The 23,407-nt window shown below is 47.0% G+C and overlaps 1 protein-coding gene across 2 annotated transcripts in view; it reads left to right on the forward strand.

Annotated features, from left to right (window-relative positions):
• The first annotated feature begins 10,057 nt into the window (after positions 1-10,057).
• Positions 10,058-23,407, forward strand: part of LOC115479490 (V-set and immunoglobulin domain-containing protein 10-like) — a 52,246-nt gene continuing 38,896 nt past the window's right edge. Inside the window, exons 1-2 of one of the 2 annotated variants that reach the window (XM_030217420.1) lie at positions 10,058-10,422; positions 18,099-18,365. In XM_030217420.1, coding sequence (XP_030073280.1) covers positions 10,353-10,422; positions 18,099-18,365 — 337 coding nt within the window. In that variant the 5' untranslated portion in view covers positions 10,058-10,352. The remainder of the gene's footprint in view (positions 10,423-18,098; positions 18,366-23,407) is intronic. The other variant, XM_030217421.1, reaches the window with a different exon arrangement.

Consider the following 23,407-nt stretch of genomic DNA (forward strand, 5'->3'; position numbering starts at 1 on the left):
CGGGGGCGGGGCGGGCTCTCCGCTGCTGCCGGGTTTGGACTTTGCTGATGGACGAGCGCGCGGACGGACGCAGGAATTGATTGGTTGTGCGCATATGCGGCGGCCGACTCCTCTCTGCCTGAGACGGGTCCATAAAATGAAATAGAATCCGTTCTGTGCATTGCAGCTGAGCAGTTTTTAGAGTCCCCAGAGCTAAATTAGAAGGGAAGTAGACGTGGTCTGGAGTGATTTTTAAAAGTCTTTCACATTTAATCCAGTGAGTGTTCACGTGGTTCAAAATTGACAGTAGAGGTGGGCTGATTTGGCTTAGCCTCGTGAACAATAACAAATCTCTTGTTGAGTAATGGTATGCTTAAAATTAAAACATCAAAATAAATACTTTTTTTTCAGTGAAAGTGCGTTCTAGCAAAACTGTAGTATGAGTTTTAAAGCAGAATTTGTTCAGATCCATCTAAAGTTCAAGCAGTACATTAAAACATTGAGGCAGACTGGATGGACCATGCAGGTCTTTATCTGCCGTCATCTACACAAGTATTGCCACACTGGGATAGACCAAAGGTCCATCAAGCCCAGCATCCTGTTTCCAACAGTGGCCAATCCAGGTCACAAATACCTGGCAGAAACCCAAAGAGTAGCAACATCCCATGTAGGACCTTAAAGAGTAGCAAGATTCTAGAATTCTAAAGAATAACAAGATTCCATACAGAATTTCAAAGTGTAGCAACATTCCATGTAGAACCCCAAAGAGTAGCAAGATTCCATTCAGAATCCCAAGTACATAAGTACATTTGCCATACTGGGACAGACCAAAGGTACATCAAGCCCAGCATCCTGTTTCCAACAGTGGCCAATCCAGGTCACAAATACCTGGTAAGATCCCAAAGAGTAGCAAGATCCCATGTAGAACTGCAAAGAATAGCAAGATTCTAGAATTCTAAAGAATAACAAGATTCCATGCAGAATTTCAAAGTGTAGCAACATTCCATTTAGAACCCCAAAGAGTAGCAAGATTCCATTCAGAATCCCAAGTACATAAGTATTGCCATACTGGGACAGACCAAAGGTCCATCAAGCCCAGCATCCTGTTTCCAACAGTGGCCAATCCAGGTCACAAATACCTGGCAGAAACCCAAAGAGTAGCAATATCCCATGTAGAACCCCAAAGAGCAGCAAGATTCTAGAATTCTAAAGAATAACAAGATTCCATGCAGAATTTCAAAGTGTAGCAACATTCCATTTAGAACCCCAAAGAGTAGCAAGATTCCATTCAGAATCCCAAGTACATAAGTATTGCCATACTGGGACAGACCAAAGGTCCATCAAGCCCAGCATCCTGTTTCCAGCAGTGGCCAATCCAGGTCACAAATACCTGGCAGAAACCCAAAGAGTAGCAACATTCCATGTAGAACCCCAAAGAGCAGCAAGATTCTAGAATTCTAAAGAATAACAAGATTCCATGCAGAATTTCAAAGTGTAGCAACATTCCATTTAGAACCCCAAAGAGTAGCAAGATTCCATTCAGAATCCCAAGTACATAAGTATTGCCATACTGGGACAGACCAAAGGTCCATCAAGCCCAGCATCCTGTTTCCAACAGTGGCCAATCCAGGTCACAAATACCTGGCAGAAACCCAAAGAGTAGCAACATCCCATGTAGAACCCCAAAGAGCAGCAAGATTCTAGAATTCTAAAGAATAACAAGATTCCATGCAGAATTTCAAAGTGTAGCAACATTCCATTTAGAACCCCAAAGAGTAGCAAGATTCCATTCAGAATCCCAAGTACATAAGTACATTTGCCATACTGGGACAGACCAAAGGTCCATCAAGCCCAGCATCCTGTTTCCAACCGTGGCCAATCCAGGTCACAAATACCTGGCATAGGGTTACCATATGGCTCCAGAAAAAGGAGGACGGAAAGATCCCAAAAAAAGTACAAAACATTTTATGCTGCTTATCCCAGAAATAAGCAGTGGATTTTCCCCAAGTCCTTTTTAAATAATGGTCTATGGGCTTTTCCTTTAGGAAGCAGGCCAAACCTTTTTAAACCCCACTAAGCTAACAGCCTTTACCACATTATCTGGCAACAAATTTCAGAGTTTAATTACACATTACACATCAGTTTTGGAGGCCGTATCTTGTGAAGGATGTTAAAAAAATGGAAGGGGTGCAAAGAAAAGCTACAAGAATGGTATGGGATTTGCGTTACAAGACGTATGAGGAGAGACTTGTTGACCTGAACATGTATACCCCGGAGGAAAGGAGAAACAGGGGTGATATGATACAGATGTTCAAATATTTGAAAGGTATTAATCTGCAAATGAACCTTTACCAGAGAGGGGAAGGCGGTAGAACGAGAGGACATGAAATGAGATAGAAGGGGGGCAGACTCAAGAAAAATGTCAGGAAGTATTTTTTCACGGAGAGAGTGGTGGATGCTTGGAATGCCCTCCCGCGGGAGGTGGTGGAGAGGAAAACGGTAACAGAATTCAAACATGCGTGGGATAAACATAAAGGAATCCTGTGCAGAAGGAAGGGATCCCCAGAAGCTTAGCCGGCGGTGAGAGGCAGGGCTGGTGGTTGGGAGGTGGGGATAGTGCTGGGCAGACTTATACGGTCTGTGCCCTGAAAAAGACAGGTACAAATCAAGGTAAGGTATACACAAAAAATGGCACATGTGAGTTTATCTTGTTGGGCAGACTGGGTGGACCGTGCAGGTCTTTTTCTGCCATCATCTGCTATGTTACATTGAGTGAAGAAATAAACTAAAGATATCAATAGGGAACTGGTTCAATCCAATAACTTCTCATATATAATTACAGAACTCAGTTATAAATGTGTAAGCAGAAATCAATCACAAAAAGGAGGAAAAACGCCTCAAGAGAACGCTCCTCCCATATATGTACTACTACTACTACTACTTAGCATTTCTATAGCGATAAGAGCTACTATTTCATCATCATAGGCGATACAAAAAAACCTCCTAATTATTTTTAAATGTTTTTAAATATTTTTCTTTTACTAAGCAAAAAATCGCTCTGCCCAATAGGCTAAAAAGTTTGACTTAGCTTAGGCAGGCTCAAAGCTTTCTTCTCTCAGACCGTGATTTAACTGTGGTCAACGGGTCCCGTTTCACATTACGCTGCTTCAGGACCACAGCTTTTCAACTAAACACTTCAACGGTCATCTTTCAATCCGTTCATAATGCCGACGGTAGCATGACAGGCCGTCGGCATTATGAACGGATTGAAAGATGACCGTTGAAGTGTTTAGTTGAAAAGCTGTGGTCCTGAAGCAGCGTAATGTGAAACGGGACCCGTTGACCACAGTTAAATCACGGTCTGAGAGAAGAAAGCTTTGAGCCTGCCTAAGCTAAGTAAAACTTTTTAGCCTATTGGGCAGAGCGATTTTTTGCTTAGTAAAAGAAAAATATTTAAAAATAATTAGGAGGTTTTTTGTAGCGCCTATGATGATGAAATAGTAGCTCTTATCCCATTTCTATATATATGGGAGGAGCTTTCTCTTGCGTTTTTCCTCCTTTTTGTGAATGATTTCTGCTTACACATTTATAACTGAGTTCTGTAATTACATTGAGTGAAGAAACATTTGGCCCAACTGTGCATGCACTAAGCTTACATGCACAGTTAGGCCAAAGCAGAAAGACAGAGCTGAATGCCCATTGCTGAACCTGAACATTTGTCTGAGCAAAGCGCTTTGACAGACCACAATCTCTCTGCTTCTTTCCGATTCTGCTGATGGGACATTCCAATTCACATCAGGCAAGTTTAAATCTCCAACCACCCCTTTCATTCCAAGCTTATGGATATCTTCAATCAGAGCTTTCTCCGGCTTCTCAATTTGTGCCGGAGATCTGCAGATAACACCAATATGGATACAAGTTCTAGCTTCTGTTTCCAGGATGATCCATATAGCTTTTTCCTTTCCCCGGATTCTCTGCATTTCAACCGCTCTGATATTATTATTCACATACAGTTACACTCCACCTCTTCTGCCCTCCCTATCCTTCAGTGAGGGGGATATACAGAACACTGCTTCTCACCCTTAAGGATAGGCCCTCAGATAGCCTGAGACACCTTAAAACCATTAGTCCCGCAAGGGAGGAAGTGAGACGGGAGGGATTGATGAAGCAGAAGGTACAGGAACCAGGAAGTATAAAAGGTAGAGCCAGACTGGGTTTAAGGAGGCCAGGGAAGGAAGAACCAAAGCCCCAGCATATGCCTCTATAGCCTATGTCTAGCAATTGTAACTTGGCTGAGCTAAGCCAAATTTTGAGACTTATAAGCCTTGCTCTGGGGTCTGGCTAGAACCAGACCTAGACCTCAGAGAAAGAGATGAACTTAGAAGCTTTGTTTGGGGCGTGGCAGCCAACAGCCTCAGACTGTGTTTGAGCCCTGTCAGCCACAGGCCCTGGTTAAGACTGTGTTCGCTAAACCAAGGAGACTTTTCACCTTGTGTTCCTAGCCTCTGTTTTCTGTTAATAAAGCACTTGTTCCAATTTTTGCACCTTTGTCTGTCTGTGTTATTGTGCAGGCCCACCCTCAACCCTCGCTCGCGATATCACACCTTCCTAAAAGGATTATAGCCCACTATGGTAGCATCCCATTCCTGGCATGTCTCTGTAATAGCAACAATATCCAAGTCTTCCTCAACCATCAGGGCTTGCAAATCTTGAACCTCTTTATTTAGACTATGACCATTTGTGTTCGTTGCTTGATGGTTTTCTATATTAACATTACCTTCTCCATTGCCATCATGTTTTTCCTGGGGATATAGAACAAAAAACGAACACCAAAGTGGAGAAACTGGATCCGCTACGAGGGAAAAAGTTGAGAAAAGAAAGTAGTGTCATCAACACGACACTTCCAAAAAAACAAGGAGAGAAATAATTAGAAGTAGTTCTTTAATGAAGAATGAGACTCGACACGGCACCGTGTTTCGGCAAACAACGCCTGCCTCAGGAGTATGTTGTCAGAACTGGAGCAAGAACAAACCAAATCAAGCCTTTAAAAGGATTAATGATTGGTAAGTGCACCAGGCATGTGGGTAAAAGAACGAACGAAACTGTGAGGAAAATCAAATAGAATAAGTGCCCAACAGGAAAATCACTGTGTCGAGTCTCATCCTTTATTGAACTAATTTTAATTATTCGTCTACTTGTTTTTTTTGGGAAGTGTCATGTTGATCACGCTACTTTCTGTTCTTGACAAAAAGATATAGCCCATCATTACAGTACAGCCTGTTATTTTTCCATGTACTGCCCAGGGGCGTAGCCAGACACCCAATTTTGGGTGGGCCTGGGCTTAAGATGGGTGGGCAGAATAACTCTGCCTTGTCCCACAAGTGATTTGGTCTCTCCCTCTCTTGCCTGCATGCCATATGGTCTCTCAAACATCCTCCCCTCCCCTGCATACCTTTTAAATAGCAGATTTTCATCGACAGCGAGCAGTAACTAATACACGCTGTGGGGCTGGTGCGAGCAGTATGTATCAGTCGCTGCTCACTGCAGGCAAAGATCTGCTATTTACAAGGTATGCAGGAGGGACAGTTGGGAGTTTTCAGCTGGTGGGGTTTGGGAATCCCTGCCAACCACATCATAGGTGTGCTGCTACTGGGTGGGCCCAAGCCCAAAGTGGGTGAGCCTGGGCCCACCCTTGGCTACGCTACTGGCTACTGCCCCATCCACCTGTGTATTTAAAACCTTCTTTACCCAAGCTTCATGCCACTTATTGAACTCTTCTGTTTTATGTAGTCTTTCTTCTCTCTTCCCATATGTAGAAATAACTTCATAAAAATGCTGCAGTCCGAACCAAAGACACGAGGCCCTCCCCAAGCTTCTGGAATGCTCTCTGTGCTCCAAACTTACTATTTTTGGCCAGGTCATTTGTTCCCAGGTAGATTACAATATCAGTATGTCACAGCTCCCGTCGTGACTCATGCCCCAACTTACCTCCCAACACCGTGGGGGCGCCAGGGTGATCCTGCACTTCTCTCTGGCCCTCTTTCAGATGGCAGCCCGCTTCTGTGCTTCTGCTCCTGTGGAGGCATTGGCTCTCCTAGGTGTGCGAGCACGCCAGTAGCTCAACTCTTGAGGACCCAGTGGCGGTAATCTCTGTGGGGGCACGTCAGGAGTGACGTTAGGCTTGGACATATTTAAGGAAGGTCCAGGCCCTTTTCCGGTGCCTTTGTAATGGGTCCACTTGGGCCTTGCACTCGAGATCTCCTGCTTCTGTGTGGTGTCGTTCCATCCTTGCCTTGTGTTTCAAGCCTTGCTCCGAGTTCCTGCCTTGCCCAGTCCTTGCCTTGTGCTAGACCAGGGGGCTTGTCTATCGCAGTCAGGATCCAGCTGTGGCTCAAGGGCTCACCTTTCCTGAGATTGTGACAGTCATTTGGTGTTTGTGTTCCTGCCTTGACCTTGATCTTATCTATAGTCTAGTCCTGCTTCAGTATCTTGTCTTCAGTTTTACTTCAGCTATTGTTCAGTTCTGCCCAGGACCTAGCAATTCCAGCAAGTAGAGAAGTGTTCTGCTCATTGGAAGAACAAAATGCTGCTGATCTCCTGTTGGGAAAGATGCCTCTTCACTTCTTCAGAGTAAGCTTGCTCATGTTCAGCCATGGCTGATTATATGGCTAGGGTCCCTGTGAATAGATGTCTTCAACTTTGTGTTTCCTGTACAGTGCCAGAAGAACTGGACCATTGGGATGTGGTCTAGGACCTTCTGCTTTCAATGGGGCCTGCAGTTTTAAGGATTCTTCTTGGAAATCTGCTAATCTTGCTCCTGTGCCCCTGTGGAGGTTCCTTCGTTTCTTGTGACACCCTGACAAGGACCGAAAGGAGGGGGTCTTCAAGGAGGAAGTACTGTCACTGCTCCTACCGTGACTCGTGCTCTGACTTACCTCCCAACGCCATAGGGGCATTGGGGTTGGTCCTGCGCTTTTCTCTGGCCCTCTTCCGGGCGTGGCCCACTTCTGTGCAGCATTTGCGCCTGTGAGTGCATCGGTTCTCCTAGGCACTCTTACGTGCCTGTAGCATGATTCTTGAGGCTCCAATGGCAGGAATCTTTGTGGGGGTGTGTCAGGAGTGATGTCGGGCTTGGGTATATTTATGGAAGGTCCGAGCCCTTCTCCAGTGCCTTTGCAACGGGTCCGCTTGAGCCCTGCGCTCGAGGTCTCCTGCTTCTGTGTGGTGTCTTCTGTTCCAGCCTTGCTTTGTGTTTCAAGCCTTGCTCTGAGTTCCTGACAAGGTCCAGCCCTGCCGTGTCTCCAAGTTCCTGCCAAGCTCCAGCCCTGTTCTGCCACTAGACTTTGCCTTGCTTTGGACTCTTGTCCCTGCCCTGACTAGCCCTGTCTTCCATACACCTTGCCTTCCTTCCTTGCTTTGCTTTTAGTGTCTAGTCCCAGTCTTATCTGTCTTGCTCATTGTCTTGTCCAGTCCCGTCTGGATCCAGTTCTTGCCACCTTGCCTTTGTCTTGCCTGTCTGGACACAGTTTTAGCCTAGTTCCTTGTCTTGCCATGTGCTGTCTGGGTTCCAGTTCTAGCCCCGTTGCCTTGCTTTTCCTTGCCTCGTCTAGATTCAGTTCCTGTCTCATCTGTCTTTTCTTGCCCAGCTGTATCTTGCCTAGCCTAGCCTGGCCTTACCTAGTCTTGTCTAGTTCTGTCCTGTCTAGCCTTGTCAGCCCAAGGGACTTATTTAATTAAGCTGAGGTCTGGCTGCAGCCCAAGGACTCACCTTCCCTGACTTTGTGACACAGTATTAGAGTCCTTACTCTCTCATCTTGGATCACATTCAGTATTTGTTTGGTACTTCTAGTAGCAGAGGATTCTGGAAAGTATTTCACTAGATTGGGATCCATGAACTGTATTCCTAAGTTAATGCCTCTTATAATGGAGTCTCCTAGCCAGTGGTGTACCAAGGGGGGGTGGTCCTCCCTGGGTGCAAGCTGCTGGGGGGGTGCCGCATGCCTGTCGGCTCCGCTGGTTCCCTGCTCTCTCTGCCCCGGAACAGGTTACTTCCTGTTCTGGGGCAGAGAGAGCAGGGAGTCAGCGGAGCAGACAGGCGCGCGGCTGCTCCCAACAGCCAAGAAGGCACCCGGGGGGGGGGGGGGGAGGTTGATGCACCGGGGGGGGGGGGGGGGTGTCGTGCTGCACCCTGGGGGGATGGAGGCGATCCGCCCCAGGTGGCAGCCAACCTAGGATTGCCACTGCTCCTAGCAATAAGAATTTTTTGCTTTGAGACAATCTGTCATTGTTTTGGGGATGTCTTTGGAGTTACATTCCTTGCCTCTGGCTCCACCTCAGTACTTCTTTCCTGAGCATCATAATGGTCCAATGCAGCAAAAGAGTTATATAGGGTCAAAGGTTGTGAGGGTGAATGCCTCTGTTTTACAAGTTGTAATCTACCTTAGCCTACTGTGACCCATTATTCCTCTGTTACTTTGTGGCACTGCTGGTAGTAAATTGGCTGAGAATTGGGTAATCCTTGATGTTTCCTTAATTGCAGCCAATTCCTTCTTCAGTTTGTCAATTTCATCTTTCATAGGTGATATTTGGAAACAGATGGGGCAAGTTCTAAGGTTCCAGATGGTTTGCTGCAGTGGTGGACTGAGAGTGGTCTGGGTCCCCAGACACTGAGGGTGATCTGGGCCCCCTGACCAGCCGCTGCCTGACACCCCCCATACCGCTGCACTGTTTTCAAAATGGCGGCCGAGACTTCCCATGGTAGTCTTGCAGGTCTTGACAGTATCGCGAGACTTCCACAGGGAGACTCAGTTGCCATTTTTAAAGTAAGGCAGTGCCGGGCAGAGGGAATAGCGGTAGTACAACGGGCAAGAAAGAACATATGTCCCCCCCACCCCCCGCAGAGGCCAATAGATCACCAGCAGTGCGCCCTTAAAGGTAGGACCGGGAGTGATGTACTGTGTGGTGGGCATCCGGGCAGAGGCTCTGGGCCCTCGGGTACTGTCTGGTTGCCCAAATGTTCAGTCCATCCCTGGTTTGCCGTAGGACTAAGGCACAACATATGTTGCATTGAATGAAAGTCATGTTGATATGATTAACAAGTGTGAAAAGATGTACTAAGGGATATCAATGAGCAGGATTGTTCAGTTAAGGGTTTATTGAAGCAGTGGCGTATCAAGGGGGGGCGGTGGGGGCGGTCCGCCCCGGGTGCATGCCGCTGGGGGGGGGTGCCACGTGCCTGTCTGCTCCGCTCGTTCCGTGCTCCCTCTGCCCCGGAACAGGTTACTTCCTGTTCCGGGGCAGAGGGAGCATGGAATGAGCGAACCAGACAGGCGCACGGCAACCCCCCAGCAGGTAAAAATGCACCCGAGGGGGGTGTGTGCTTTCGCCGGGGGTGGGGGGGTCCTTTCGCCGGGGGTGGGGGGGTCGCGCTGCACCTGGGAGAGGGGCGCATCGGCGATCCGCCCCGGGTGTCAGCCACCCTAGGAACGCCACTGTATTGAAGATAATAGTCTCTTGGTAAACTACAGTTAAACTCTGAAGAACTGATCAGATAGAACAGCAGGTTTCAGACAAATTAGTCTCCACAAGCAGATCTAGCACCTGATTCCTTTCTAAGAGGTTTTATCAAAACATATGAATGTCAGCCCTGGAAAAGGTGATACCTAACCACAGTCTGTAGAGACAGATTAACTGAACAGCTCACTTATTTACAAGCTAAAGAAGATTCCAAGGAGATGCAAACCATATTGCAGGCTGCAGCCAGAAAGATTTGTGAAACCTTCAGTATTTCTCTGAATATGTTTGGCTAATTTTGCTTTTAGCCAAGTTTTTTTTTTTTTTTAAATATCCCCAGCTGACAGCAGACTTGAAACAGCAACGTTCAGCATACCAGTTACCCCTAGCCAATAGTTCCTCTTTTTGTTTATTTTTCTAGCACGTGAAAATACTGTGAGATAGTTTAAGGGGAACAGAAAATACTGTGGCTGGGCAGTGAAGAAAATCTTTCTTTAAGTGAGGGTATTGCGGGATGCTAAGAAGGAAACCTTTTATCCAGGAAATGATGGCTGTGTGTGTTTAAGGGTTGCCTGTCTCACCTGGGCACGGGAGGGCGTGGCTACTGCTAGATACTGAGTAAGAATCCCGGAAGGCTCAGAGAGGAAGGCATTGAGAAGTACAGTTAGTAGCCTAGGCCAGCCTGGCAGCAGGTGTAGAGTCAGCTCTGGGCCTTTGGCCTCATGGCACTGGCTGTGGGCTCAGCAGCTTTGCCCCCTTCAGACCCTGGTGCATGCACTCACCCTGTCTAGGAAGGTGCAGCTGTGAGCTTCTCTGGTTCAAGGCATCTGTGAAAAGCTTCCCCGGGTACATCTTAAAACATGTGGACCGTGGCTGGAAATGCTTTCACTGTCTGCTGGGTGTGGGGGTTGCTGTCCCAGGTTTCAGCAGGTAAGAACTTCTTTTTTTGTTTCTCAGAAAGCCTGAGATCAGGTTAACGTGGCTGTTTTCTTTTTGTAAGTCCATTCATTGAAAAGAATCTGAGAATTTTTTTTATTTTTTTATTGCATTTGTATCCCACATTTTCCCACCTTTTTTGCGGGCTCAGTGTGGCTTACAATACATTTTGAATGATGGAAATACAATTTGTTACAACTTGGTTATGGATTACATTGTGAGGAGTTATGCGAGACAAGCGCTGCGTATGCCTTGTAGCGCTATAGAAATGCTAAATAGTAGTAGTAAGTCATAGTATCGTTAAGAAATATTACAATGGAAAAGAGTAAAACATTGGAAGGAAACAACAGGAAACTAAAAGGGGTAATATATACTAACAGGAAAACATTTGGTATACATTTTTCTGTGAGTAAAGGTATGAGTGTGGTGAGATTATGGGGATGAGCATTCAGAAGTGGCTGTATTGATGCATTGCTGAGCAGTGAGTGTGGATTTTATGTGTTTTGGTTCTTTCCATAAATTTTCTCAAAAAGGTGGGTTTTCAATAGTGTTGTTAAGATTGCACATTGCTCTGCTGTAAGATTTCTGATTGTTTCCCATCGTTCCTTCCCATTTAGTTCTTTTTCTCCTTTGAACAGGCATCACGTGCTCTTCCTCAAACTCAAATTATTTTCCCACCTTTATTCTTCTGGTTCACACCAAACTGACCGCGATGCTTCTAATCATATTCCTTATTTTTCCCTTATACCAGGCTGGCTGGTTGGGGTGCCCTGAACCAACTGGAACTTTTTTTTTTTTTTTTTTGTTACATTTGTACCCCGCGCTTTCCCACTCATGGCAGGCTCAATGCAGCTTACATGGGGCAATGGAGGGTTAAGTGACTTGCCCAGAGTCACAAGGAGCTGCCTGTGCCTGAGGTGGGAATTGAACTCAGATCCCCAGTTCCCCCAGGACCAGAGTCCACCACCCTAACCACTAGGCCACTCCTCCACTATCCCCCCCCCCTCCAGTGTTTGGGACACTTTTGCAGTTTGAGGCCTCACACAGGGCCCCTTATACCAAGCTGCGGCAAAAGGGGGCCTGCGTTGGCGTGTGTTTTTGACGTGCAGCAAGGCCGCCTTTTACCACAGCAGGTAAAAGGTCGGTCTTTCTTTTCTTCAGGAAATGGCCGTGCGGCAAGTGAAGCACTCGCAGGGTGGCCATTTGGGGGAGGGGTAGCCCTTACTGCCACCCATTGAGGTGGCGGTAAGGGCTCCCGCGCTAACCCAGCGGTAACCAGGCAGCGCACGGCACTGCCCAGTTACCAGCAGGTACACAATGGCGCTACGAAATAAAAATATTTTTGAAGCGCTGGATATGACAACACGCTGAGGGTGGGAACTCCAGCCGGGCTGCTGCAGTAGCCTGACGGTACTTCCTTTTTAGCAAGCAGTAAGCCCGCGTTGATCTTACCGCTGCTTTGTAAAAGGGCCCCACAGAGAGGGGTAAGTTTTCAGCCACCAGTCGCCAGCGTAAGTTTGCTGGTCACTGCCAGAATCCACACAGGTAGCAGCATGAAATATACAGGCAGTGCAGTGGCCATCCTGACACTATCTGGTTAGTTTAAAACCTGCTACTCAACAGGCCTAAATTAAATGTATAATGTATTCAGATAGTCGCTGAATATCATCACTGTCTGGATAATTTTTTTTGCCTGTCCTCATTCTTCCTCCAACCCGGTCCACAAATATCCTGATAATATGTTTAAATCTGTTTATTGTTTTAACACATCAACAAAACTATCCAGCTCACAGTTTCCAAAGTACATTCCACCAGTCACTCTCAGGGATTACCTGATTCTGTCATCTAGTTGTTCAATTCACAACCTTAAACTATACCACTGGATTTTACAAGAATATTAATATGTGAACTATATTTAATATACAATCCCCATTCCTTTATCCTCCCTAAGCCATCCACCCTCCCATTCGTAACTACCCTTCTGATGAATGAATGTGTGGGGGAAACCCCCCCAAAACAATCATTTCTTATATAAGCTGTAAGAGGTTTTTAGTTTAACAATCGTCTGCGTAGCTGATGAGGTAATGTCAACCAAAATGTCCCCCATCTAATATAATAATTCGCACCTCCAGCGTTCTGAAGCTGACTCCGTGGCAGTGAAGCCATGTAGGGTTCGTAATCGCACTCCCAATCACTGTCCCGCCCTCAAGGGAACTCTGTATAGTTGCCAGGGAAAGAAACGCGACATCAGAAGGAGAAGGGTCCAACCACAGGTAATCGCACTCGCACTCACTGCCCCGCCCTCGGAGGGAAGGGAAGGCTGCATAGTAACGTCACGACCAGAGAACAGAAGACCACGGTGGCAGGAAGCACACAAACCGCTTGACAGGACTCTCACTTTCAAGAAAGTTGAACTCCAAGGTACGGACAGTGCACAACAAATGCTGGCCCCTACCACAACCAAATGCCTTGGATTTGGCCGGGTTTGAGATGGCCGGCATCGGTTTCCATTATCGGCAAAAACCGATGCCGGCCATCTCTGACATTTGGCCGGCCCCAACCGTATTCCCACGACCAAATGCCTTGGATTTGGCCGGGTTTGAGATGGCTGGCATCGGTTTCCATTATCGGCAAAAACCGATGCCGGCCATCTCAAACCCGGCTATCTCTGACATTTGGCTGGCCCCAACCATCAAACATATAAATGGCAAGAGGCGTACTCACTCACAAATGAGCAGTAGAGACCCTCTCTGTCCCGCCCCCGCGTCAATACGTGATGATGGGGGCGTGACAGAGAGGGAACCTGCGCACCTGCGAGTGAGGGAACCGCCGTCACCACCGCTTCCCCCCCCCCCAGGGTTGCCGCTACCGCTCCCCCAACCCACCCGGAGTCACCGCCGCCACCCACCCTTCACCCGGCCCGGGTACCTGGCTTCACTATTCAAACCGCCGGAACGCAGCACACAGCTCATCTGAGCTGCCGTTGGCCTTCCTTACCTGCCTGTGTCCCGCCCTCGCCGACGTTACGTCACACGCAGAAGGGAGGAACACACGCAGAGAAGAAGGAAGGCCGACGGCAGCTCAGATGAGCTGTTTGCTGCGATCCGGCGGTTTGAATAGTGAAGCCATGTACCCGGCCCGGGTGGAGGGGCGGCGGCGACCTATCGGGGGGGGGGGGGGCTTTCAAACCCCCCCCCCCTTCCTTTACTAGCCCGTTTTTACGGGCTCAACGGCTAGTATTATAGAAATGAAAGATGGCTGGCCATCTTTTTCGATAATATGGTTTGGGACACCTCTTTGCGGCGCCGGCCATATAAATGGCTGGCGCCGTTCGATTATGCCCCTCCATGTGTATCTCTCTCTTCCACTCTCTGAAAATGAACTCCAAGGTACAGACATCAAAGGAGGAAGCAAGTGGAGAGAACGGAAGGGAAGAAGAATCTACCCTTAAAAACATTAATGGCAGAAGCTCATTACCTTGCTAGCGCCCGTTTCATTTCAATGAGAAACGGGCTTTTTTTACTAGTGTTACAAAACTACCGCACCAACCCACCCAGTTATTAACATCCACCTTCTATACTAACCTGCCTAACACCTTCCCTCTTTCTTCCCTTACTTAATCTTTGCACTACTAATTGTACCTAAGATCCTGGAATGACTATGTCATAACAAAACTCTGTAAGCCACATTGAGCCTGCAAATAGGTGGGAAAATGTGGGATACAAATGCAATAAATAAATAAAATAAATAAATAAATAACTACTACTACTACTTATCATTTCTATAGCGCTACTAGACGTACACAGCGCTGTACACTTGAACATGAAGAGACAGTCCCTGCTTGACAGACCTTACAATGTAATTAGGACAGACAAACAGGACCAATAAGGGATAAGGACAAAGAGTAGCAATATTCCGGAATCCCAAAGAGTAGCAATATTCCGGAATCTCAAAGAGTAGCAAGATTCCGGAATCCCAAGGAGTAGCAAGATTCTGTGCAGAATCCCAAAGAGTAGCAAGATTCTGGAATCCCAAAGACTACTATTACTACTACTTATCATTTCTATAGCGCTACTAGACGTACACAGCGCTATACACTTGAACATGAAGAGACAGTCCCTGCTTGACAGACCTTACAATCTAATTAGGACAGACAAACAGGACCAATAAGGGATAAGGACAAAGAGTAGCAATATTCCGGAATCCCAAAGAGTAGCAATATTCCGGAATCTCAAAGAGTAGCAAGATTCCGGAATCCCAAGGAGTAGCAAGATTCTGTGCAGAATCCCAAAGAGTAGCAAGATTCTGGAATCCCAAAGACTACTATTACTACTACTTATCATTTCTATAGCGCTACTAGACGTACACAGCGCTGTACACTTGAACATGAAGAGACAGTCCCTGCTTGACAGACCTTACAATCTAATTAGGACAGACAAACAGGACCAATAAGGGATAAGGACAAAGAGTAGCAATATTCCGGAATCCCAAAGAGTAGCAATATTCCGGAATCCCAAAGAGTAGCAATATTCCAGAATCCCAAAGAGTAGCAAGATTCCGGAATCCCAAGGAGTAGCAAGATTCTGTGCAGAATCCCAAAGAGTAGCAAGATTCTGGAATCCCAAAGACTACTATTACTACTACTTATCATTTCTATAGCGCTACTAGACGTACGCAGCGCTGTACACTTGAACATGAAGAGACAGTCCCTGCTCGACAGACTTTACAATCTAATTAGGACAAACAGACAGAACAAACAAGAGATAAGGGAATATTAAAAATAAGTCTACGGCCTTTTATGCTATCTAAATCAGAAATACCCAGTCTGTCCATCCTCAACTGTTCCAACATAACCAGTTTCCAACGCTGTAGGGTAGGAGGGGAGGACTGAAGCCATACACATAATATAAACTTAAGGCCAAATGTCACAGTGTATCGTAGGAAAGAGCGAAATCCTCCAGTGGTGGACCTCCCCTGCCTCTAAGTGTCCGAACAACAACACTGGGCTAACCACCAAAAGATCCGAACAGACTTGCAATGCCAAAGCATTTGTCCCAAGCGCGCTCACTCCATCCCGCATTTAGGGCATTAATATACTGATAATATTTAGGGCAAGATGCACAAAGCTTACCATGCTGTTAACCTTTGCTTTAGACTAGTTCCAGCCAGTCTAAAGCGAGAGATTATGTAGGTAGTAATGCCCAAAAGGGTTATCCATGGCTGTAACATGAGCCATGAGCAGTCACCAAGAACCCCATTCAAATGTATTACAGTGAGCTCATCCTCTTAATACCCCAGTGGTTGATGTACCCCCCTCCCCCCTCTCCAAAAATGAAACTGGCAGGAGATGCTAGGCTCTGTGACAGTGTCAGGAAAAATAAACATTTATGTTTCTAAAATAGGTGTCAAAAATCTTTTATGTTGCTATTTCATAATTAAACATGCATTTGCTAGTAAATAAATGCTTATGTGCCCACGTTGACTCACTGATATTTTAGACCTAAAATTAATGCTCCTGCCACACGTAACTAGGGCTGTCAAGAGACTGAGCCAGGCCTGGGGCAGGGCTGCCGCTGCTGGGCCCCCCCTCCCCCCCAGGATCACCTCTTAGCCAGACTTAAAAAATTGGGGGTGGGCGGAGCCCAAAGTGGAGGGGCACATTTTGCCCCACCATCCGGCCCCCCAGCCTTCCTCCAGTGCTGTTCTCCGCTACATTGCCGGGCCTGCAGCTGCTTTTCCCCTGACGTCATTCATGCTCAATTTAATCAAAACCAAGCATGCGCAATGTGAGGGGAAAAGCAGCCACAGGGCAGGCAATACAGCGGAGAACAGCACTGGAGGAAGGCTTCTGCTAGTAAGGTTTGGGGACCCCTGACAACCAAACCAGAGGCCCTGAAGTCCTGTGTCTGCTACTACCTGGCCTCCAAGGGGGGCTCAGTGCCGGAGTTTTCTGTTTCCTGCTCCTGTCGGGACATAATCACCCGGGTCCCATCAGGAGTAGGAGAGAGACAGACCCTGGTGCCAGGCCCCCTTGGAGGCTGGGTCCGGAGGAATCTTGCTCCCCCATACACTCCTCTTGGCAGCCCTATACATAACTGGCACATAGACATCCATTTCGCTATGTATTTTAGGAACATCTTGTTCTACAATGCTAGTGGAACTTGAGACATCCACCTCAAATTATGTAGAAAAGACAGAGAACAGATAAGCCCCAAAATGTACAGATGATGTGACATTATTCCCCAAGATGATGATAAACTGGTATAAAGAGGTCTCAGAAATTTCAATGGGTGGGTAACATAGAGGGGCATAATCGAAAGGGACGTCCAAGTTTTGTTGAGGATGTCCTCGCAAAACGTCCCGATTGAGGGGCGGGGAAACTCGTATTGTCGAAACAAGATGGACATCCATCTTTCGTTTCGATAATATGGTCGGGGACATCCAAATCTTGAAATTTTGGTCGTCCCTAGACTTGGTCGTTTCTGATTTTCGGCGATAATGGAAACCAAGGACATCCACCTCAGAAACGACCAAAGGCAAGCCTTTGGTTGTGGGAGGAGCTAGCATTTCTAGTGCACTGGTCCCCCTGACATGCCAGGACACCAACCGGGCACCCTAGGGGACACTGCAGTGGACTTCAGAAATTGCTCCCAGGAACATAGCTCCCTTACCTTGTCTGCTGAGCCCCCAACCCCCCCCCCAAAACCCACTACCCACAACTGTACACCACTACCATAGCCCTTACAGGTGAAGGGGGGCACCTAGATGTGGGTACAGTGGGTTTCTGGTGGGTTTTGGAGGGCTCACTGTTTCCTCCACAAAAGTAGGGGGGATGGGCCTGGGTCCACCTGTCTGATGTGCACTGTACCGACTAAAACTGCTCCAGGGACCTGCATACTGCTGTGATGGACCTGAGTATGACATCTGAGGCTGGCATAGAGGCTGGCACGACATATTTTGAAAGATGTTTTTTGAAGGTGGGAGGGGGTTAGTGACCACTGGGGGAGTAACGGGAGGTCATCCCCAATTCTCTTCGGTGGTCATCTGATCATTTCGGGCACCTTTTTGTACCTTGGTCATAAGAAAAACACGACCAGGTAAAGTCGTCCAAGTGCTCGTCGGGGACGCCCTTTTTTTTTCCATTATGGGTCAGTCAAGGACGTCCATGTGTTAGGCATGCCCAAGTCCCGCCTTCGCTACGCCTACGATATGCTCCCTTGAACTTTGGTCGTCCCTGCGACGGAAAGCAGTTGGGGACGTCCAAAATCGGCTTTCGATTATACCGATTTGGACGACCCTGTGAGAAGGACGCCCATCTTCCGATTTGTGTCGAAAGATGGGCGTCCTTCTCTTTCGAAAATGAGCCAGATAATGATTCAAGACAGATACCTATGAAGTAAAACAGATGGGGAATAGGAACCCTAAAACGTATCAAACCCACACTGACCACCTGTTTATGGTCATAAGTTTAGTGTTGAATCCACTGAGCCATCATTTGAGGACAATGTACTTCTGCGTGTCCAGTGAAAGAAGGAAACTCCAGTTACAGAATTATTTTTCATGGCAAATTCACACATTTCTACACATGATACCCCCTAACAACTCTATTGTTTGAGGAAGAAACTAGGACTACAACAGTCAATAGACTGACATGTTTAATTTCCCCTTAGTAGGTGCTGAGGTCACTGTCGTTGGTGAAGTGAATGGAAGCGTCATCTTATCTTGCAACCACTTGTCAGAGAGTGTGGAGAACATGATGTGGTTTAAAGCTGGGATCCCCACCTCCATCCTTTCCACGGGGGACTTGCGGCTTTCTCTGGTGAACAAGAGCTCACTGCAAATAAACGAGCTGTGTCTCAAGGATGAAGGGAATTACACCTGCAGGGAAGACCAGGCTGCCACTGACCACGATCCGCAGGTCCAGCTCCTGATTGCCAGTAAGTTTATCACTTACCCCTGGATTCTATATAGCGTGACTTAAGTTGCATTGGCAAATGCAGTCATGTTCTGGATTTGTGCGTGCAACTTAATTAGTTCACAAGCCAATCAGCGGTGATAATTGCCAATTAAGCAAGTATTGACACTAATTGGCATTAATTAGAATTTACATGCACAACTGTCAAAACATATTCCAAAATGCGATGCACTTAAATGATAAGTTGCATAGTTGGAAAGGGGGCGTGGCCATGGACATGGAATGGGCGGGACATGGGCATTTCTGAAATCTATGCGCATTGCTATAGAATACACCTGATCCGCGCCTAATTTAGGCATTGGCATTTACACTGAAGTCCTTGGCGTAACTGCCAACGACTACATTTAGTCATTTCCATTTGCACTCGGCATATTCTATAAACCACATGGAAATTTTGGCAGCTATCTACATGCCTAATAATTTAAACACCAACAGCTGTCCTAACCCTTCCCTCCTGGGAAGAAGCTCCTGGAGACACATTATCTGTGTGAGAGGATATTTTATCCCCTGGTGGGCTGGTCCTGGCTACAGTATTACTTCTAGATGCACCCCTCTCGCTGCTCTCCTTTTATAAGCCCTCCCTTCTCCAAGGCAGCACAGGGGTTGCCAGATTGGAAGTCAGACTTCTCTACAACGTCTCTGTAGGCCTCATCTGTTTACCTCTCTGTCCCCCTCAGCTCCTCCAAGTCTGCTACTCTAGACTCAAGAGAACAGGCTCATTCTCTGAGAGCCAGGAGCTCTTTGCATCAAGCACACACACATGACCTCTCACCAACTGGGAGATAATCATACATGTGACACTCAATGCAAAAGACTGGATAGCACCCCTCTCGCTGCTCTCCTTTTATAAGCCCTCCCTTCTCCAAGGCAGCACAGGGGTTGCCAGATTGGAAGTCAGACTTCTCTACAACGTCTCTGTAGGCCTCATCTGTTTACCTCTCTGTCCCCCTCAGCTCCTCCAAGTCTGCTACTCTAGACTCAAGAGAACAGGCTCATTCTCTGAGAGCCAGGAGCTCTTTGCATCAAGCACACACACATGACCTCTCACCAACTGGGAGATAATCATACATGTGACACTCAATGCAAAAGACTGGATAGCACCCCTCTCGCTGCTCTCCTTTTATAAGCCCTCCCTTCTCCAAGGCAGCACAGGGGTTGCCAGATTGGAAGTCAGACTTCTCTACAACGTCTCTGTAGGCCTCATCTGTTTACCTCTCTGTCCCCCTCAGCTCCTCCAAGTCTGCTACTCTAGACTCAAGAGAACAGGCTCATTCTCTGAGAGCCAGGAGCTCTTTGCATCAAGCACACACACATGACCTCTCACCAACTGGGAGATAATCATACATGTGACACTCAATGCAAAAGACTGGATAGCACCCCTCTCGCTGCTCTCCTTTTAGAAGACCTCCCTTCTCCAAGGTAGCACAGTGGTATATCATGACTGATGTATGAGGTTTATTCCTGTCATGGTACATTCAAAACAAACTCATTTGTAGACACTATCCTCCGCCTCCTTCTCTGCACATATTCAACAGACTGCTAAAACCTGTCGTTTCTTTCTCTATAATATCAGCAAAATTCGCCCTTTCCTTTCTGAGCACACTACCAGAACCCTCATCCACGCTCTTATCACCTCTCGCTTAGACTATTGCAATTTGCTTCTCACAGGTCTCCCACTTAGCCATCTCTCTCCTTTTCAATCTGTTCAAAATTCTGCTGCATGACTAATATTCCGCCAGTGTTGTTATGCTCATATTAGCCCTCTCCTCAAGTCACTTCACTGGCTTCCTATCCGTTTCCGCATACAGTTCAAACTCCTTTTATTGACCTATAAATGCATTCCCTCTGCAGCTCCTCAGTACCTCTCCACTCTCATCTCTCCCTACATTCCTCCCCGGGAACTCCGTTCACTGGGTAAATCTCTCTTATCTGCACCCTTCTCCACTGCTAACTCCAGACTCCGTTCCTTTTATCTTGCTGCACCATATGCCTGGAATAGACTTCCTGAGCCGGTATGTCAACCTCCATCTCTGACCGTCTTCAAATCTAAGCTAAAAGCCCACCTTTTTGATGCTGCTTTTAACTCCTAACCCTTGTTCAGAACCCTTATTTTATCATCCTCACTTTAATATTCCCTTATCTCTTGTTTGTCCTGTTTGTCTGTCCTAATTAGATTGTAAGCTCTGTGGAGCAGGGACTGTCTCTTCATGTTCAAGTGTACAGCGCTGCGTACGTCTAGTAGCGCTATAGAAATGATAAGTAGTAGTAATAGTAGATTACACTGTATTTTATAACTACCATTTGGTTCTGTGCAGATTCACAGAAGTAAGAACAGAACTAGGAATTACATAGTTCTCTATAAACTGATCAACAGGAAGATAATAAATGTTTCTGAGAAAGAAAGATCTTTAATGCCGTTCTAAATAAATAATCATTTTTCTGCTATCCCATGTGAATTGGGAAAGAGTTTCAAATGGTGGCTGCTTGACATTAAAAAATTAAGCAGGATGACTTTTGAACTCATTATTTTTTGTGCTGGAAAGTGGATCCAGTGTTATTGGGTGTCAGAATCATACCTGACACATAAGCTGGAATCCTACTGTACAAAATGTTAAATACCCTCATACATGTTTTAAAAATTATTCTTGCCTTAATTGGTAGCCAATGAAGCTTAAAAAAACCAAGGTGAAATCCTGTCGAATTTGTGAGTTAAACAGATTATCCAAACTGCTGTGCTCTGGGCAGTCGGTAGTTGTTAGCAGAAGTGGGCGCTGGAAAGAGTAGGAGAAGAGGGTCACGTAGCCAGTCTGGGCTGGGGCACATTTTTAAATTCTAGAAATGGTTATGTACTACGTAGTGGGCAACAGTGTATGTGTTGGGACGATGCTTCGGCCATCTCTGACCTATCTCAGGGGTCCTTTTACAAAGCGTCAGTAAGCCCAACGCGGGCTTACCACACGCTAACCCGAAATTACCGCCAGCCCAATGCGGCTGCCAGTGCGAGCCAGAACATTTTATTAAAATTTCATAGCATGATGCTAACACAGTGGTAATCGGGCATCGCCATGCACGGCCTGGTTATGGTGGATGGGCGGTAAGCAGTGGCGTAGCAGGGGTGGCTGCCATCCGGGGCGGTTCGCCGTTGCACCCCCCCCCCGGGTGCAGCACGATGACATCCCCCCCCCCCCGACCAGCTCCCGCACCCTACCTTTAAAAAGAATATCGGAATCCAAGGTGAGGCGCAGCGCCTCGCGCCTGCCCTGCACGTAAAAGAAATGTGGACCGTCGGGCCTTCCCTCGCTCTATCTGTCCCGCCCTTGCGGAAATAGGAAGTTGCGTCAGCGGAGGGCGGGACAGATAGAGCGAGGGAAGGCCCGACGGTCCACATTTCTTTTACGTGCAGGGCAAGCGCGAGGCACTGCGCCTCGCCTCGGATTCCGATATTCTTTTTAAAGGTAGGGTGCGGGAGCTGGTCGGGGGGGGGGTGTCGATGCGCCGAGGGGGGAGAGCTGGCAGGGAGCACCCCCCCTGAGCTGACACCCGGGGCGGACCGCCCCTCCCGCCCCCCCCTTGCTATGCCACTGGCGGTAAGTACTCCCCTCCCGCATGGCCACACGGTAAGAGTAATCTGGTCATTTTTTTAGGGGATTTTTACCCACTGTGGTAAAAATGGCCCTGGCAAGCGGGAAAACTACCCACACCACTACCGTAGGGCCATTTTTCCTGCAGCTTAGTAAAAGGACCTCTGAGTTATTGATTTGCAGGTCACCTCTGCAGAAATGTAGGAGGGCAACCTTAATAGCGTGTTGCATCCATGCAACAAAAAGCAGAGGAGAAACCCTCACGTGCAACGAAAGCAATGGACTAAAAAAGCGAGGACAGCTCAAAGAGGATCTCAGGAAGTCTTTAATATCAACAGCTTGAAAACGACCCGGTGCGGCCGTGTTTCGGCACCAAGGCCTGTACCAGGGGTCAATTAGATCACTTGTGTTGTGGCTGGTAGCTTAATCAAGAGAGATATAGCTGTGTGGCTTCCGACGTGGCCACATTTCGCCCTCAGGCTGCGTCAGGGGTAAAATAAAAGGGGTGGGTAACAGGGTCTACCTGCGTAACTCTAGTAGCGCTCTAGAAATGTTAAGTAGTAGTGGTAGTAATAGTAAAAAATCAACCACTTTTTCCACTTCTCACCACACTCGGGTCATTGAACTGACAGCATGATGAAGGCCTTGGTGCCGAAACACGGCCGTGTCAGGTCGTTTTTAAGTTGTTGATATTAAAGACTTCCTGATGTCCTCACTCTTTTTTTTTGTTGTCCATTGCATCCATGCAGTACAAATGCATTCTACAATGAGTTACTGTGTAACCCTGCAGCAAGATCCCATCTGCCTCTGCTACTGTGTAATTACCGAGATGAGCTCTTATAACGTGTAATTAAACTCTGGAATTCGTTGCCAGAGAATGTGGTAAAGGTGGTTAGCTTAGCGGAGCTTAAAAAAAGGTTTGGTCGGCTTCCTAAAGAAAAAGTCCATAGACCGTTATTAAATGGACTTGGGAAAAATCCACTATTTCTGGGATAAGCAGTATAAAATGTTTTGTACATTTTTGGGATCTTGCCGGGTATTTGTGACCTGGATTGGCCACTGTTGGAAACAGGATGCTGGGCTCGATGGACCTTTGGTCTTTCCCAGTATGGCAAATGTACTTATGTACTTGGGATTCTGAATGGAATTTTGCTACTCTTTGGGGTTCTACATGGAATCTTGTTATTCTTTAGAATTGCTATTCTTTGCAATTCTACATGGAATGTTGCTTCTCCTTGGGTTTCTGCCAGGTACTTGTGACCTGGATTGGCCACTGTTGGAAACAGGATGCTGGGCTCGATGGACCTTTGGTCTTTCCCAGTATGGCAATACTTATGTACTTATGTAAAACCCAGCAAACACCGCATGAGATTTCAGAAGTGTTACTGAACTGAAGCGCAAATTTCCCTCACGTTGGTGCAAG

Source organism: Microcaecilia unicolor, chromosome 11, assembly GCF_901765095.1.
Source record: "Microcaecilia unicolor chromosome 11, aMicUni1.1, whole genome shotgun sequence".
NCBI lineage: Eukaryota > Metazoa > Chordata > Amphibia > Gymnophiona > Siphonopidae > Microcaecilia > Microcaecilia unicolor.